Source organism: Dendrobates tinctorius, unplaced genomic scaffold (genome assembly GCF_039654945.1).
Source record: "Dendrobates tinctorius isolate UK_male_01 unplaced genomic scaffold, ASM3965494v1 ptg000152l, whole genome shotgun sequence".
Classification (NCBI taxonomy): domain Eukaryota; kingdom Metazoa; phylum Chordata; class Amphibia; order Anura; family Dendrobatidae; genus Dendrobates; species Dendrobates tinctorius.
In genome coordinates this window covers 5,548,990-5,567,317 of record NW_027361819.1, presented here as the reverse complement: position 1 = coordinate 5,567,317, position 18,328 = coordinate 5,548,990, and the positions used below count along the sequence as shown (strand labels likewise).

At 52.1% G+C, this 18,328-nt stretch overlaps 2 protein-coding genes and 1 long non-coding RNA gene across 4 annotated transcripts; 2 read left to right on the top strand and 1 right to left on the bottom strand.

Annotated features, from left to right (window-relative positions):
- Positions 1-1,040: 1,040 nt before the first annotated feature.
- LOC141050818 (uncharacterized) lies at positions 1,041-5,672 on the bottom strand. Its single transcript, XM_073547488.1, has 6 exons — positions 5,488-5,672; positions 2,644-2,837; positions 2,462-2,545; positions 2,169-2,379; positions 1,936-2,092; positions 1,041-1,812 (listed from the first exon to the last, which is right to left on the bottom strand). Exons 2-6 carry the CDS (start codon positions 2,665-2,667, stop codon positions 1,425-1,427), a joined length of 864 nt encoding a protein of 287 aa, XP_073403589.1. The 5' UTR covers positions 2,668-2,837; positions 5,488-5,672; the 3' UTR covers positions 1,041-1,424.
- A 1-nt stretch (position 5,673) lies between these two features.
- Positions 5,674-17,808, top strand: FUS (FUS RNA binding protein). Of its 2 annotated transcripts, XM_073547486.1 has the most exons (15): positions 5,674-5,815; positions 10,702-10,726; positions 11,212-11,369; positions 11,456-11,618; positions 11,698-11,966; positions 12,049-12,229; positions 13,155-13,189; positions 13,941-13,976; positions 14,065-14,171; positions 14,906-15,035; positions 15,119-15,223; positions 16,855-17,008; positions 17,088-17,185; positions 17,267-17,423; positions 17,603-17,808. In XM_073547486.1, exons 1-15 carry the CDS (start codon positions 5,803-5,805, stop codon positions 17,640-17,642), a joined length of 1,671 nt encoding a protein of 556 aa, XP_073403587.1. In that variant the 5' UTR covers positions 5,674-5,802; the 3' UTR covers positions 17,643-17,808. The 2 variants fall into 2 exon arrangements, with proteins under 2 accessions (XP_073403587.1, XP_073403588.1); XM_073547487.1 differs by lacking the exons at positions 5,674-5,815; positions 10,702-10,726; positions 11,212-11,369; positions 13,155-13,189.
- LOC141050819 (uncharacterized) lies at positions 15,230-16,698 on the top strand. Its single transcript, XR_012220532.1, has 2 exons — positions 15,230-16,322; positions 16,623-16,698. It is a non-coding gene; the product is annotated as an uncharacterized lncRNA (long non-coding RNA).
- Positions 17,809-18,328: the final 520 nt, after the last annotated feature.

Genomic DNA, 18,328 nt, shown 5'->3' with positions numbered 1-18,328 from the left:
CACTCACCTACTCTCACACACTCATTCAGTTTTATAAATAGACATTTTAAATTCAACAGTAAAAGAAACAAAATACATTTTATTGACTCAAAAGCAAACTTTATTTTTTAGCAGCTTTTAGCTGAAAGTTTTTCTTTAATATTTTTTTAAGAAAACTTTTATTTCTAACAAAACACCTTAAAGATTTGTGTAATGTGTAGCGGAAATAGTATTGGAGGGGCTCTCAGTTTGGACCACGTCAACAGCGATGTTAGTGTGGGAGGATGGAGTTTGTGAGGGGTCAGAGACCAAAGGACAAGGTATAGGAATGGAGAAAGAAGGTGAAGGGGTGGAGAAAACAATAGACTGGGGGGGAAACAAAACTGTGGGTGTTGATTAAGGACGGTTGAATTTGGGATGTGGAAGGAGACTGGATGTATTGGGCAGGAAGTGTAGGTTGGGAAGGGAGTGTAGGCACGGATGAAGTTGGGAACTGGTACGGGGAAGGAGACTGGAAAGGGGCAGGAGGTTGGTACTGGGTAAAATGGTACAGGAGGGGTAGGAAGGACCGGACCTGGAGCAACTACTGGGCCGGTTGGAGGGGCTGCTGAAGTCACCTGTGCTAAGGCCACCTGGCAGGCTTGCATTACATGCAGCTGCTGTTCAGGACTTAAGGCCCCGTCACACTAAGCGACTCACCAGCGATCCCGACACCGATATGAAGGTATCAGGATCACTAGTAAGTCGCTATGTGATCGCTGGTGAGCTGTCACACAGACAGCTTCACCAGCGATCAGCACAGCGATGCCGAGCGCCCGGCATCTCTGGCCATCCTGTAAAAAATAGAATCAAAATAAAAAATATAGTTATTCTCACCATCCGATGTCCCGTTCAGCCATCCCGCCTCTCTCCACGCTCCGGTCCCAGTGATCCTTTGCACGAATGACCGCGAGATGTCACGGTCTTGCGGGATAACAAAGTCTCGCGGTCATTCATGCAAATGATCACTGGGACCGGAGCGTGGAGAGAGGCGGGATGGCTGAACGGGACATCTGAAGGTGAGAATAACTATATTTTTTATTTTTTTTTATTATTTTTTTACACCTGATCGCTGGTCTCCCGCTGTCACACACAGCGTTGCGTGCTGGCCAGCGGGAGACCAGCGACCAAAGAAATGTCCAGAGGTTTCTTCCAGCGATCAGCGATACCGGCAGGGGGGCCACTCGCTGATCGCTGTCACACACAGCAATCTCGCTGGTGAGATCGCTGTTACGTCACAAAAGTTGTGACTCAGCAGCGATCTCGCTACCGAGATTGCTTAGTGAGACGGGGCCTTTAGGTTGTCCAGCCGCTCAATTACGGCTTTGAAAAAAGAATGATGCGGCGCTTTATTTGCATCTAGATGCATCCTTTCAACACGCATGCCTAAATCAAGCACCTCTCTACTAACGAGACTGAACCCAGCAGACATTTGCTGGGTCATGACTTTCATAGCGTGTTGGAACTTGGAAGGATGCATGTAGATGCAAAAACTCTGCAGCTAACTGCCTTTCCTGACCCCGGTGACGCAGCCGCCCAGAACTCAAAGGTGTTCTATGGAGGGCAGCTGCGTCAGAGGGGTGAGGTAAAGGAAAGCCTACCTCGTCAACAGCAGCTTCATGTACTGAAGCCTGCACAGATGCTCCAGCAGAGGTGGATGGGGCTGAGGGATCACACACAAGGGAAGGCAGGGAGGGTGCAGAGGGGTTGGGTATGTCGTGGTCCCCGGTGACGGCCTCCTTGGGGATCGCTCCAGAAGGGTTCAATGCAGGCTCCCGCGTGCTGCTGAAGGTGCTGTTGAAAAATGTAGAAAAAAAATAGACATTAATATCATGATATTGATTAGCCCTGGCTGCCAAAAAAAAGGTTACACATTTTAACATTTTTTATTTAGTGACTTCTGGTAGGAATCTTTACCTTCTTGTCACCATAGTTGACCGGAGGAACGCCAGGGCCTGGGCATATTTATAGCGGCTCCTGCGTCCTCCTGATCCGCTGGGAGCCTGCATCTCTTTGTTGAACTCCTTCTTGAAGCGATCCCGCATTGACCACCACCGCAACTGAACTCGTTCCCCTGAAAAGTGGGAACACAAAATGGTTAGGATCAAGCCCAATACATCCGGAAACATTACTGAAATGTGAATACTTACGCTGTTCTTTCTGTGCCCGAGAATGGCGTTCCTCCCAGTTAGACACCACAGCATGGCACACTTCCTCCCAGAGTCGTCTAGTAACACAAGCATCCGCATGGAAGCGGTCCGCCATATTCCACAGCGGCTCACGACCTCTCACCATGTCAATGAGGAGGTCCACATCTATAGCCACATCCTCACTGTCGGAATCGTGAGCACGCTCTGAAGACTGTTTAAAGACAAAAAAGGTAGACATAACAATCACAGCATTAAGTACAAACCTTACAAAAGTCCAAAAAAAAATGACTTACTCTATGGCGACCGCCCCGGCGTGGTTGTCGACGACTCTGGGAGGCGCTTTGAGGAACTCTCGGACGAGCATCAGATTCAGAAGCCTTTAATGAAAAAACAACAAGAAAAGGAAAATGAAATGCTGTTATGGTGACCTGTTTTTGGAGTCCAGTGATGTGAAGATCTTTGCTAAGATACTTACACTCGGGGAGCCCACTCCAGGCATTTCTCCGCTACGTCCTTCTCCTTCTGAGAGACCCTCTGGTTCAGCTTCCTATTACACAAGAATGCATATATAGGGTTGTGTGTACCAAGAATGGCCAAAACAAAAATGTGCCTCATTTCACTGGCGATGTGAGGGAGGGCTCCCAGAAGAAGACATGTCTGGCTGAAAATCTGTAAGACACAAACCATAATTAAAGCTTTCAGGCCTTAATACTTACATTATGGGTTGCAATGGGTTCTCGCAGGGTTTTGGCAGTGGTGGCCTGGGAAACTTCCTGCATGAAACAAGCACGATGTAGCTAATATTTGTGATGTGTGCAACAATGGTTTTTACAATCCAACAAAAGAACAAAAATAATAAAAAATAAGATATTTTGAATTCCACTCTCACCACCCTATAAAATGCAGCTTGGACAACAAAGCATCGCAAACAATTCTAACAACTTAATCTGTATATACTCGTGTATAAGCCGCCCCATGTATAAGCCGACCCCCCCCCTAATTTAGGCCCCCAAAAAAGGTAACACTTATTGTATAAGCCCAGGGTGGAATCCATAAACTATGGGCCCATATGCTGCTCCATAGACTATGGGCCCATATGATGCCCCCCCAAAAAAAAAAACCTCTTGTGGGTCCATCTCCGCTGTCTGCCACTTGTGTCAGTGACTGTTCAGCCAGTAGAGGGGCGGCGCGCACTTATCACGTCAACGCACCCCCTGCTGCCTAAACGCCACAGAGGATGCAGCAGAGACCGCAGTGAGCAGCAATGGACCCAGGAGAGGTGGATATCGCTATAGTCACGTCGCACAGATTCAGGAAAGGTAATGAGCGGAACCACGTTACCGCAGAAGACAGGAAGAGACAGTGGAGAAGTGAGCAAGGACGGCAGCAGGACTGGTAAGTATGATCTGTGACACCCACAGGTATATGACCCGTGTATAAGCCAAGAGGGGGACTTTAAGCCCCAAACATGGGCTTAGCATCTCAGCGTATACACGAGTATATACGGTACCTCCCCCTACAGTATTTACACATAAATACACATCGCACTGTCCTACATAACTAAAATCCCTCCCCACACTGATGACCACAGCTGTAACGTTTCAAAAACAATAGTACAATGTAAGAACAACATACGTGTGTGTGTATATATACACATATACATGCTGGGCAGGCAGCAGCAGGTACAGCATGGGACTCCAGCGTGGTGGCCGGCAGTGATGGGGGTCCAGTGGCGGTTGTGGGGGTGATGGTGGTGACAAGTCAGCAGGAAAGGCCGCAAGCCACAGTCTTTCCTGCCGGCTGTGACGGGGATGGGTGCGCAGGCATCGGCAGATCTAGCGGGGAGGGTAAACAGCTGCCTGTCCATCAGTGGCAGCGGCGGGGGGAAGCCATTGGTTCCGTGGTGCTGTACATGAGAAGGGGTTACATACAAATTACAGATATCACTTACAGTAACTAACAATCACAGACTGATACAGAGGGGAGAGAGGACCCTGCCCTTTCGGGCTTACATGCTACAGGATGGTGGGGAAGGAGACAGTAGGTTGGGGGGTTGCAGCAGTTCCGGTGTTGGTTGAGGTGATATCACCGGTAGTGGTGAGAGAGGAGGTAGCGGGGTCATTGCAGGCTGTAGGCTTTCTTGAAGAGGTGGGTTTTCAGGTTCCGTCTGAAGGATCCAAGTGTGGTTGATAGTCGGACTTGTTGGGGCAAAGAATTCCAGAGGATGGGGGCTATTCGGGAGAAGTCTTGGAGGCGGTTGGGTGAGGAGCGAATAAGTGTGGAGGAGAGAAGGAGGTCTTGGGAGGACCGGAGATTACGTGAGGGAAGGTATCGGGAGATTAGTTCAGAGACATATGGGGGAGACAGGTTGTAGATGGCCTTGTAGGTCAGTATTAGCAATTTGAATTGGATACGCTGAGGGAATGGGAGCCAGTGAAGAGATTTGCAGAGGGGAGAAGCGGAGGAGTAGCGAGGAGAGAGATCAATTAGTCGGGCAGCAGAGTTAAGGGTGGACAGGAGAGGTGCGAGGGTGTTAGCAGGGAGGCCACAGAAAAGGATGTTGCAGTAGTCGAGGCGGGAGATGATGAGGGCATGCACAAGAATTTTAGTAGATTGAGGGTTGAGGAAAGGATGGATTCTGGAAATATTTTTGAGCTGGAGGCGACAGGAGGTAGAAAGAGCTTGGATGTGCGGTTTGAAGGACAGGGCAGAGTCAAAGGTTACTCCGAGGCAGCGGACTTCCGGTACGGGGGAAAGTGTGATGTCATTAATTGTTATGGCTAGGTCGGGTAAAGAAGATCTGTGAGATGGAGGAAAGATGATGAGTTCAGATTTGTCTACATTGAGTTTGAGGAAGCGAGAGGAGAAGAAGGAGGATATGGCTGATAGACACTCTGGGATTCTGGACAGCAGAGAGGTGACGTCTGGGCCAGAGAGGTAGATCTGAGTGTCATCGGCATAAAGGTGGTAGTGGAATCCGTGCGACTTTATGAGTTGCCCCAGACCAAGTGTATAGATGGAGAAGAGTAGGGGTCCTAAAACCGGCAAATCTGGATACACCGCACAGGCATCCGGCAATAATGAAACTATGGGGAAAAACCGGACGTGGTGGAAACAGGCGCCGGATCCGGATTTTACACTTTTTGCCGCATCGCGCCTGATGCAGAAAAACTGATGTCTGAAAGGAGCGGGAAACCTGCCGCGCAGGCTCAGCAGTAACACACGGAGTCCGCCGGATCACCGAGGAGGCAGAAACTGCTGCTACGGCAACGATCGCCGACGATCACAGAGGCGGCACCGATCACCACACAGCACTGACCTGGGAGCAGCCATGTGAGTCTCCATTACGATATTTTGCACAATTTAAGAAAAAAACAAACTATTTATCACCTAAAGTGAAAGTTGTGGCCATTATAACTTATGATATCACTCAGAGCGGCGGATTCATCACAGAGCTACGACCGAAGCCGCTATATCGTGACAGGACGACACCAGCCCTGCACCCCTCCTCCCCTCAGCCAGATGGTTCGGTCCGAGTGTATATAAGAGGCTGCACGGACCCCGCCCCCATCACTGCGGCGCGGAGAGGCTGAGGAGAAGGAGTGCGGCACAGCAGCAGCCCAGGACGGTGATCATGGCGACCAACGGTAAGAGCCGGAGCCCCCGGCGGGCGGGCGGCAGCGCACTGTGCTCCCCGTAGTGTTATTACACCGGTGGTTATTACCGGCTTTATTACTGATAGCCCCGGGTTTATTACTGGTAGCCCCGGGGTTCTGTGCGCTTTGTCTCTGGCGGGGAGGCCATGGCCTCACGCCCTGTCACGGCTCCGGGATGTAGCGGCCGCCGCCGGTTTCTTTCTCGGCCGGTCGGTCTATTGTCTTTGTTGGGGGCCTGCGGCCATTTTCTTTCCTCGCGGTGACTTGGCGCCATTTCGCGCGGCTGGGGGCGTGGCCCGTTGCTGTGGTGACTCCTACGTCGGACGCTTCTCGCCGATGATTGGCTGCCGCCGTTGTTACTAGGCAGAAAATAAACCCCCGCGTGGGATTATGACCGGAAGTTGCCATTACACTCGCGGCCTCCCGCCTGATAGTGCGGTTATGGAGGCCTGTGCGCTGATGACGAGGGGGCGGGCGGGCAATGGCGGCTGTGAGCAGTGGACCCACAATGTGCCATTACTGGGGAGACCAGGCCGGCTCCCAGAGTGACTGTGTGCCGCTGGCACAAGTCTGTACGTTTCGATCCTATTCCCCATCGGTGCCTGATTAGACGGATTGTCCAGAACTTGATTGATGACCATTGTTGGAGATGGGTGGGGTCCGAGACCTCCCGCCACCGGTCCGTGCACCATGTAGTGGCCGTCCTCGCTACTGCAGCTGGGATCAGTCCCTTCACTAGGACTATGCATCGCTGGATGGTCCCCAATCCAGTCAGCATTTGTATCCAGCTGATTGGGGGGTGCCAGATGTGGTACCCCCTACTGATGAGCCATCCTGAGGACAGGCCATCCGTATCCTGAGCCCAGACAGCCCCTTACACGGCCGCTACAGCCTGCGTGATGAGTCGTCCTGAGGACATGCCATCCGTATCCTGAGCCCAGACAGCCCCTTACACGGCCGCTACAGCCTGCGTGATGAGTCGTCCTGAGGACAGGCCATCCGTATCCTGAGCCCAGACAGCCCCTTACACGGCCGCTACAACCTGCGTGATGAGTCGTCCTGAGGACAGGCCATCCGTATCCTGAGCCCAGACAGCCCCTTACACGGCCGCTACAGCCTGCGTGATGAGTCGTCCTGAGGACAGGCCATCCGTATCCTGAGCCCAGACAGCCCCTTACACGGCCGCTACAGCCTGTGATGAGCCGTCCTGAGGACAGGCCATCCTGAGCCCAGACAGCCCCTTACACGGCCGCTACAGCCTGCGTGATGAGCCGTCCTGAGGACAGGCCATCCGTATCCTGAGCCCAGACAGCCCCTTACACGGCCGCTACAGCCTGCGTGATGAGTCGTCCTGTGGACAGGCCATCCGGAGCCCAGACAGCCCCTTACACGGCCGCTACAGCCTGCGTGATGAGCCGTCCTGAGGACAGGCCATCCGTATCCTGAGCCCAGACAGCCCCTTACACGGCCGCTACAGCCTGCGTGATGAGCCGTCCTGAGGACAGGCCATCCGTATCCTGAGCCCAGACAGCCCCTTACACGGCTGCTACAGCCTGTGTGATGAGCCGTCCTGAGGACAGGCCATCCGTATCCTGAGCCCAGACAGCCCCTTACACGGCCGCTACAGCCTGCGTGATGAGCCGTCCTGAGGACAGGCCATCAGTATCCTGAGCCCAGACAGCCCCTTACACGGCCGCTACAGCCTGCGTGATGAGCCGTCCTGAGAACAGGCCATCCGTATCCGGAGCCCAGACAGCCCCTTACACGGCCGCTACAGCCTGCGTGATGAGCCGTCCTGAGGACAGGCCATCCGTATCCGGAGCCCAGACAGCCCCTTACACGGCTGCTACAGCCTGTGTGATGAGCCGTCCTGAGGACAGGCCATCCGTATCCTGAGCCCAGACAGCCCCTTACACGGCTGCTACAGCCTGTGTGATGAGCCGTCCTGAGGACAGGCCATCCGTATCCTGAGCCCAGACAGCCCTTTACACGGCCGCTACAGCCTGTGATGAGCCGTCCTGAGGACAGGCCATCCGTATCCTGAGCCCAGACAGCCCCTTACACGGCCGCTACAGCCTGCGTGATGAGCCGTCCTGAGGACAGGCCATCCGTATCCTGAGCCCAGACAGCCCCCTACACGGCCGCTACAGCCTGCGTGATGAGCCGTCCTGAGGACAGGCCATCCGTATCCTGAGCCCAGACAGCCCCCTACACGGCCGCTACAGCCTGCGTGATGAGCCGTCCTGAGGACAGGCCATCCGTATCCTGAGCCCAGACAGCCCCCTACACGGCCGCTACAGCCTGTGATGAGCCGTCCTGAGGACAGGCCATCCGTATCCGGAGCCCAGACAGCCCCTTACACGGCCGCTACAGCCTGCGTGATGAGCCGTCCTGAGAACAGGCCATCCGTATCCTGAGCCCAGACAGCCCCTTACACGGCTGCTACAGCCTGTGTGATGAGCCGTCCTGAGGACAGGCCATCCGTATCTGGAGCCCAGACAGCCCCTTACACTGCCGCTACAGCCTGCGTGATGAGCCGTCCTGAGGACAGGCCATCCGTATCCTGAGCCCAGACAGCCCCTTACACGGCCGCTACAGCCTGCGTGATGAGCCGTCCTGAGGACAGGCCATCCGTATCCTGAGCCCAGACAGCCCCCTACACGGCCGCTACAGCCTGCGTGATGAGCCGTCCTGAGGACAGGCCATCCGTATCCTGAGCCCAGACAGCCCCCTACACGGCCGCTACAACCTGCGTGATGAGCCGTCCTGAGGACAGGCCATCCGTATCCGGAGCCCAGACAGCCCCTTACACGGCCGCTACAGCCTGTGATGAGCCGTCCTGAGGACAGGCCATCCGTATCCTGAGCCCAGACAGCCCCTTACGCTGCCGCTACAACCTGCGTAATGAGAAATCATAGAATCGTAGAGTTGGAAGGGACCTCCTGGGCCATCTGGTCCAACCCCCTGCTCAAAGCAGGATTCGCTAAATCATCCCAGTCAGATGTCTGTCCAGCCTCTGTTTGAAGACTTCCATTGAAGGAGAACTCACCACTTCTCGTGGCAGCCTGTTCCACTCATTGATCACTCTAACTGTCAAAAAGTTTTTTCTAATATCTAATCTGTGTCTCTTCCCATTCAGTTTCATCCCATTGCTTCTAGTCTTTCCTTGTGCAAATGAGAATAAAGTTGATCCTTCTACAATGTGACAGCCCTTTAGATATTTGTAGACAGCTATTAAGTCTCCTCTCAGTCTTCTCTTTTGCAAACTAAACATTCCCAAATCCTGCAACCTTTCCTCATAAGACAGGGTTTGCAGACCGGTCACCATTCTGGTCGCTCTTTTCTGAACTTGCTCCAGTTTGTTGATGTCTTTTTTAAAATGTGGTGCCCAAAACTGGACACAATATTCCAGATGAGGTCTGACCAAAGAGGAGTAGAGGGAAATAATGACTTCACGTGATCTAGACTGTATGCTTCTGTTAATACATCCTAGAATTGCATTTGCCTTTTTTGCTGCTGCATCACACTGTTGACTCATATTCAGTCTGTGATCTATTAGTATACCCAAGTCTTTTTCACATGTGCTGTTGCTTAGCCCTATTCCTCCCATTCTGTATATGCTTTTTTCATTTTTATTGCCCAGATGTAGTACTTTGCATTTTTCCCTGTTAAAAACCATTCTGTTAGTTGCTGCCCACTTCTCCAGTTTATTTAAATCTTTTTGAATCCTCTCTCTCTCTTCTCTAGTATTAGCTATCCCTCCTAGCTTTGTGTCATCAGCAAATTTAATCAGTTTACCCTCAATTCCTTCATCTAAATCGTTGATAAAGATGTTGAACAATACAGGGCCCAGGACAGAGCCCTGTGGTACCCCACTTGAGACATTCTTCCAACTGGATGTGCAGCCATTTACGACCACTCTTTGGGTCCGATCACTAAGCCAGTTATGAATCCACCTAACAGTTGCCTTGTCCATTCCATACTTAGTCATTTTTTCAATAAGGATTGTATGAGAGACTTTGTCAAATCGATCACGTGTGTGACTGCTCTCTCCTGTACAGCCGGTGTACACTGTTGGGAGCACACGGTGCTGATAATGGGGATTCTCAGGCCACATAACCAGTGTAATCAGATGGCTGCTATTGATAAGTATCACAAGAGATTATTGACACTGTGCACACAGTGCGTAGTCTGCTTAGGAATTTTCCGCACAGAATTCACTAAATCCACCGGCCAAATGACCTGCGTTTTTCCTGCGGATTTAGTGCATGTCTTGTGCGGTTTTCCACCTGTGGATTTCTAGAATGGAGAAGGTGGAAAACTGCACCCAAAGCGCACAAGTGAGATGCTGCACTTTTCATTCTGTGCCAAAAATCCGCACGGAATAAAAAGCCGCATGTGCACAGCAGATTCTGTTTCACATAGGCTTTAATGCTACTGTACATCACCTGCAGTTCTGCTGCGTATACGTAGGGCCGAATCCGCAGCGTGTGCACAGAGCCTTAGAGGGATTTGGACAGCTAGAGATTAGCATACAGGCTCCCCGTGACTGCGGACTTGTGTCCTGACTCCCATGCTGTGTGCACACTGTCAGGAGTCTCCAGTATCGCTGGTAAGTTGGCAGTCACATGCCAACTAGACAACCTGCCTGCACGTGGTCATGTGACCGCCCGCTCTCACCAGTAATACCATGCTGTCCTGATGGCGTGTGCACTGCTCACTGTCAGGATTCAGAGGTCTGCTGTCAGTTATTGGGTGTGCAGCCTCTCGTACGCTCCCGGAGCGGTGTTATACAGTTTCGGTGTCACCATTGTGGGACGTTGGTGTACGGTGATGTGCGGCAGTGTCACTAATCTACTGCTTTTCTTTCTTTGCAGATTACACCCAACAAGCAAGCCAAGGGTAAGATGTCTCCGGGGTCAGACGGGGGCGCTTATGGGGGATCTCTCTGCAGACCCCTCAGATCTGACAGGCTGCGTACTATCTGGTCTGTTCATCCCCAGAATAAGACCACCTCCAATAATCACCGGTCTGAACACTTGTAGTGCTTTCCCCCTGGCAGAAGGCTGCCGTTTCAATGCTCGTACAGTAAAGAATCCCCCTCACTGTAGAGACCATGTTATAGATGCTGTAGAATTCAATGATGGTAGTGACCTCTGTACTGACCTGTGATATTAGACTGCCCCATACATAAATGCTGGTCATCATACTGGGTCTTCTCTAAATGTCAGGCCCCCTCTCAGCGTTGTAGTGACGGATCCCCCGCTGTAGACAGATAATGGCTGCAGGGATCGCACATCCAGACTCGGCCACACGGCCCTGTAGGAATCGCTCAGGCTCCTGGTCTCTTGCACATTGTGACTGGTTTTCTTGCTTTCCCCGTCTAGCTATGGGGCCTACCCCTCGCAGCCGGCACAGAGCTATTCCCAGCAGGGCAGCCAGTCGTACAGCCAGCAGGGTTATGGCAGCTACGGCCAGGCGGCCGGGTCTTCTTCCTACGGTCAGGGTGGAGGATACGGCTCGTCCTACAGCCAGGAGCAGAGCTGTGAGTACTCTTCATCAGTCTGTCTTGTGTTTTCTGTCCGTCGCTCATTGTTCTTATCCCATTGATACGCGGCTTTCTGTATACAGCCGGATACAGCTCGCAGTCTGCTCCACAAGGATATGGGGCAGGTAACTACGGCAGCTCGCAGACCTCACAGACTCCTTATAGCGGGGGGCAGCAGCAGCAGCAGTCTTCTCAGTCATCGTACTCCAGCTACTCCCAGCAGCCGGCCAGCAGCAATTCTGGAAGGTGGGTGATGGCTCTGCTCGCTGTGTGATCTGAGGTTGTTGTCCCTAGTGTGTAACATGCCCTTCTGCTTTACTCACAGCTATGGCAGCAACTCCCAGTCCTCTTCCTACCAGCAGCCACCACAGGGGGGCAGCAGCTATGGTCAGCAGAGCGGTGGTGGTGGTGGCGGCGGCAGTGGCTACAGCAGCCAGCAGGGCAGCTATGGAGGAGGACAGCACCAGTCCAGCTATGGAGGCCAGCAGAGCAGCAGCAGCTATGGCAGTCAGCAGCCCAGCTCCTATGGGCAACAGTCGAGCTACACGCCTCCTCAGGGCTATGGCCAGCAGCAGTCCCAGTACAGCAGCGGGTGTACGTGGAAACGATCAGACTGGACATGTGCTTCTATATTCCCCACTCGGTTTGGAAATCTGATGTGTTTTCTTTTTCTTAGCTGGTGGATACAACCAGGACTCTCCATCCATGGGTGGAGGTGGAGGCGGAGGCTACGGTGGCTCTGACCAGGGAGGCTTTGGCGGACCTGATAGCAGAGGCCGGGGCCGCGGAGGCTTCGGTGGGCGTGGAGGCTTCGACCGGGGCGGCAGAGGAAGCCGTGGCGGAAGAGGCGGCATGGGGTAGGTATCTGACCATGGGCAGTGTGTGTGGGCGGAGCATGGATGTCTGGATGCTGATTGGCTGTCGTTGTGAGGCGTTAACCAGGGTGGTGTTACAGATGCGTTTACCACTTGTGAACGGACAACCAAGTACTGACAACTCTGAATCTGGTGTCAAATTATCACAGGAAAGGGTGTAAATGTACCACAAACTGGTCAGAGCACGGTGCAGGCAGGGGGACAGCTCCATGTGTACCAAGCTAAGCAAAAAAAAAATATGCAAAATGGTCAATGATTGGTTATAAAACATCTAGATGTGTTTACATGATACCCGGGTATCAGGTCTTACTTCACGGTACAAGTGTCCTAGACGTAAGAAGCGTCACCCTAGGTCTGTGTGTCTATGTCTACAGCCAATGTGCTGGGATTGTGTGATGGTTACATGGGGGATTCACTGCCATTGGTGGGGTTGGGGGGCTGAGCTGGGACACTGGACGGGGGCACACGAGGTGAGTATGGAGGCGCCCGGTGCAGGGTCAGGAATACAACTGCCATGTTTGCTGTGTTGCTCTGCTTTGTTAACACATTCTGCATTTTATGTGCTACAGGTTTTCAAGGTGTCGTCAGCTTTCACACTAGCTTTATATCAGCAGAGTATAGCCGTATATAAGCCTAGCATTACAGGACGGTCACTGCCCGAGTGCACAAAGCACCGGCTTATGGTGAATTTCTAAGCAAAACCTTTGGTCTAAAAACCACAGATCTCATAGAAAAACAAATAATGGTGTCTGCGCTGCTAAACGCTAATGGTCACTAGATGTAGAGCAACAAGACGCAAGTGTGTTAGTGAGTGTGCACGCCTAGGCGTGTGCGTGCCGGAGCAGGACTTCTGTAGCCGTGGGAATCTCGGTACAAACACCTCAATGTCTCCTAATTGTCTTCTCAGCGGTGGTGAACGGGGAGGATTCAGTAAATTTGGTGGTAAGTGAAAAGAGTTGTCAAATCTGCAACACGAATTCTTGTTACTGTTCATTTTCTTTGGGTTCATTCATGAGCAGGTCGGGGAGGGCTCATCCCACGTGTCGGTGCCAGTGCACTTTATTTTTATGTTCAGTCTATATTATAATATTTTGGTTTAGTTGAACACATTTTGCAAGGTGATGTTTGTTCAGTCGCAGCAGAAGCTGCTTGGGGCGTCTGGTTAATGTCTGGGAGGCAGGAAATTGGTCAATGCATGTGTCAAGAGGTCAAGGATCCATTAACCCTAGAAACCTGTTAAAAAAAAAAAAAAAATCAAGTATTACAAGTGTAAAAATGGTTATAGGCTAAATGACCTCCAGTGATGAAATGGTTAAAGGTGTGATAAAAAAAATACGGTGCTGGTAACATGCAATAATTAAGGTTTACTAACAGAGGTATTAAAAAAACACGTAAAATAAAGGTTTATTGGTCATAAAACCACAGCAAAAGTGGAAAAATCTGGTGTAATAGGAAGGTGCTCATTCATGATGGATCCCATATTGTGCATTTAGAAGGGTACAACACTAAGTGTAATATTGGACGTCTGTGTCAGACATGGGGTCCCGGCGTAACCCCAGGATAGACTGGTGTGTAAAGATCTAAGAATGGCTAGTCTGAGCGATCATATACCGCTGCTCTGTGTGTGGTGGGGGGGATGTGACCGCCATCTGCCGCCAGACCTGTAATACCTCCTGTTCTCTGCTCTTCAAAGGACCACGTGAAGGCGGACCCCCCAGACACGAGATGCGTGAGTGCCTACCCCCTCAATATACCCTGATAACATACTGCCCTCGCCATGTACGACCGATCGCTAACCGCTGCTTTCCTCCTCACAGCGGAGCAGGATAACTCAGACAACAACACCATCTTTGTTCAAGGCCTTGGAGAGGACGTGACCGTGGAGTCAGTCGCTGACTACTTCAAGCAGATTGGAATTATCAAGGTGAGTGCATGGAGTAGTCAGATGATGTGACCACCTGGTTAGATTACCTTCTGCATCTGTCTCCTATATACTGGTGGTGCCATCTTCGTCATAAAGGGTCTGTACGTGGGGCACGAGAGGTGCACACCCAACCTCCGCCCCACTCATTCCTTATGCCAGTGAAAAAGCACAGCGGCGCCAGGGCCCTGAGATCAAGGTTACCCCTCAAAGGAGAATGTAGAAGCTTAATACAAGCCCTTCACTCCCTACTAGTGATGAGTGAGTGTGATCGTGTCCTGATCGAATATTTCGGCACGCTAGAAAAATAATCTTGGGTCAATGTGTGTGCCTTGCAACAACTGCAACACATGCAGGGATTGCTGCAATACCAAATAAATATCTTTTAACTTTATTTTCATTGGGACAAGAGGGGGAGTTGCACTTTTGTATTTTCCATGTTTTTTTTTACTCTAATAATCCCCTGAAGACTTGACGTATTGTCGGGTTTCCTGCTATGGACAGCAGGTCTCACAGGATGATTGTAATGAAGGGCAGTGTGGGGAGGTTTTTCAGCAGACCACCGGGCGTCGTGACAACCCATTGACACCCGTCATGTGATTGTGGGGCACCAATGGCTGATTAAATAAGCCATCAGGTGCAGGGAAAGATGCAGGCTCAGTGTGTGAGCACGCATCCAAGGCAGGGGAAAATGCGTTTTAAAGCTTGTAGCCCTAAATGTTGCGTTTCCTCCACAGACAAACAAAAAGACTGGACAGCCCATGATCAATCTGTACACCGACCGTGAGACTGGCAAGCTGAAGGGAGAGGCCACCGTGTCCTTCGATGATCCCCCCTCTGCAAAGGCCGCCATTGACTGGTTTGATGGTGAGTGGCTGTAGGATTAGCGCGTTGTCCTCGTTTCCCCTATGACCTGTGATCTGATAAATCTCTGTGATCTTTCTCCACAGGGAAAGAATTCTCTGGTAACCAGATTAAAGTCTCCTTTGCCACACGGAGAGCAGACTTCAACAGCCGCGGAGGTGGAAATGGGCGAGGGAGAGGGCGTGGAGGAGGTGAGTGCATGGTGTGAGGTGTTCAAGGGATTGTCCAGCTTCTCCCAATTCTTAATCTAGAGTAGAGTGCTGCTGATAAGCGTCTTGGCTGCCATGATGAGCGGCCGATGTCACACATGTTCCCCCAGGGGCTCTGTACATGTGAGCAGCATTGGAGGAGTGTCTAGTTTGGCTGCTGATCTCCCTGTTTAGTGAGCGGCACTGGATGAGCCTTTGGTTTAGCTCAGAGGTCAACACGCCTGCAGTGCACCACATGTCGACTCCCTGAGGCAGGGGGAAGGCACGCATTCAGGAGCAGCGATGGCATTGGCTGTTCTGTGTGCACACAGGACCTGTGATGAGGTCACAGGAGGGGAGGAGTCAGGGGTCACATGATCAGGGGCCTCGGTGTGTGCTGGACGCTGCTGTCTGTGCGTGTTTTCATGGTGCTGGATGAAGGGAAGTTTGTGTGGTCAGGAGAGGTTACGGGGTGGATGGAGAAGAGCCGTGTGTGTAAGAGGTGTATGGAGCGGAGCCCTGTGTGTAAGAGGTGTATGGAGCGGAGCCCTGTGTGTAAGAGGTGTATGGAGCGGAGCCCTGTGTGTAAGAGGTGTATGGAGCGGAGCCCTGTGTGTAAGAGGTGTATGGAGCGGAGCCCTGTGTGTAAGAGGTGTATGGAGCGGAGCCCTGTGTGTAAGAGGTGTATGGAGCGGAGCCCTGTGTGTAAGAGGTGTATGGAGCGGAGCCCTGTGTGTAAGAGGTGTATGGAGCGGAGCCCTGTGTGTAAGAGGTGTATGGAGCGGAGCCCTGTGTGTAAGAGGTGTATGGAGCGGAGCCCTGTGTGTAAGAGGTGTATGGAGCGGAGCCCTGTGTGTAAGAGGTGTATGGAGCGGAGCCCTGTGTGTAAGAGGTGTATGGAGCGGAGCCCTGTGTGTAAGAGGTGTATGGAGCGGAGCCCTGTGTGTAAGAGGTGTATGGAGCGGAGCCCTGTGTGTAAGAGGTGTATGGAGCGGAGCCCTGTGTGTAAGAGGTGTATGGAGCGGAGCCCTGTGTGTAAGAGGTGTATGGAGCGGAGCCGCGTGTGTAAGAGGTGTATGGAGCGGAGCCGCGTGTGTAAGAGGTGTATGGAGCGGAGCCGCGTGTGTAAGAGGTGTATGGAGCGGAGCCGCGTGTGTAAGAGGTGTATGGAGCGGAGCCGCGTGTGTAAGAGGTGTATGGAGCGGAGCCGCGTGTGTAAGAGGTGTATGGAGCGGAGCCGCGTGTGTAAGAGGTGTATGGAGCGGAGCCGCGTGTGTAAGAGGTGTATGGAGCGGAGCCGCGTGTGTAAGAGGTGTATGGAGCGGAGCCGCGTGTGTAAGAGGTGTATGGAGCGGAGCCGCGTGTGTAAGAGGTGTATGGAGCGGAGCCGCGTGTGTAAGAGGTGTATTAAGTTTGAGAGGAATGCGGCCCCCCAGCTCAAATTGTTTTGTTTGTTTTTTTTTTTTGTTTTTTTTTTTGTGTGCAGCCCATTTACTCTGCCGAGTTTGAGACCCCTGGTTTAGCTGATGATCTCACCATTTAGTGAGTGGCACTGGTTGAGCCTCTAGATTGGCTGCAGATTTCCTTGCTTTGTGCTGCTTTGCTCAGTTGCTACTTTATTGATTTTCCTTCAGTATCTATGGGGCGTGGAGGATTTGGTGGTCCCAGCAATAATGGCCGGGGAGGAGGAGGTGGAGGTGGTGGTGGCGGCGGTGGATACCCCAGTGGTGGTGGTGGAGGAGGAGGAGGAGGACAGCAGAGAGCTGGAGACTGGAAGTGTCCAAACCCGTAAGTGGAGGAGCCTTGACCCTGCCACCTTGTGAACCCCCGGCAGCTCGTTCCCTCATGTTCTGATTCCTTCTTCTAGGACGTGTGAGAACATGAACTTCTCCTGGAGAAATGAGTGCAATCAGTGCAAGGCTCCAAAGCCTGACGGACCCGGAGGGCCGGGCGGTGCCCACATGGGTAAGGATTTGTATTTAACCCTGTCCGGTAATGAAGTCCTGTTACTTCAGACTACTGCACTGAACTTTCTGGTACTTTCAGGTGGAGGAGGTGGTGGTTTTGGTGAGGAGCGAAGAGGTGGAGGCCGTGGTGGCTTCGACCGTGGTGGCTTCAGAGGGAGAGGTGGTGACAGGGGAGGTTTCCGGGGTGGAAGAGGTGGAGATCGTGGTGGATACGGACCAGGCAAAATGGACTCCAGGTGAGTCGAAGAGGAGTATTAGTGACAGAAGCACTTTATGATCGTTCACTTTCTGCAGTTGCGTTTTTGTGCGTTTAGGTTTATGAAAGTCGCCATATGACTGCCACAGGTGGACGGTGACTGATGGTCACCTAAGCTGTACGGTCAGATCCAGTAACCACGATGTTCTTGTGTTTCAGGGGGGATCACAGACAAGACAGACGTGATCGGCCATACTGACAGTGACGCTCCATTTCTACCGTTCTACTGTTTTTATTTTATACATATGATGTATCCTATGGATTCTTGCTGAACAGTTCAAAATTTCTGTATACTTTGTATGACCCCCGCAGTGTATTTTATCAGTCTTTGTAAAGTCCTCACCCATTAAACTTGTGTGTAAGCATCTCGTCTCTGAATAAGTTGTATTCAGCAGTTGTGTAGCCCATGGTCAACAGGAGGTGCGTACATGGGGCCTGTTGGATGGATGTAAGCTATGTACCTGGGTACAAGGGTCTATAGTTGGCTGTGGGGTGGCTATAGGGGCCTTTATTTTGATGTAAGGGTACCTCAATACAGGGACCTGCAGTTGGCCGTGGGGGGTGTGTACATGGGATCTGCAGTGGGGTAGGGCGTTGCGTGGTCGGCCATGGAGGGGGTAGTGGGAATATAAAGCATGGGGGTGCGTACATCAGACCTGCTGGGGGGGGGGGGGGGGAGTGTTCATAAAACCTGCAGTGGGGAGGAAGGGTGCATATATGGGGCCCACAGTCAGCCATGTGGGGGGGAGAATGTGTACGTACATGGGGCCTGCGGTCGGCTGTGGGGTGCACATACAGGGGCCCATGGTTACACTTCATTCAGGTTGTGCGTTAACTGCAGACGAGCAATGAATCTGGGGGTGCTGAGGATAGGACTGGCTGTGG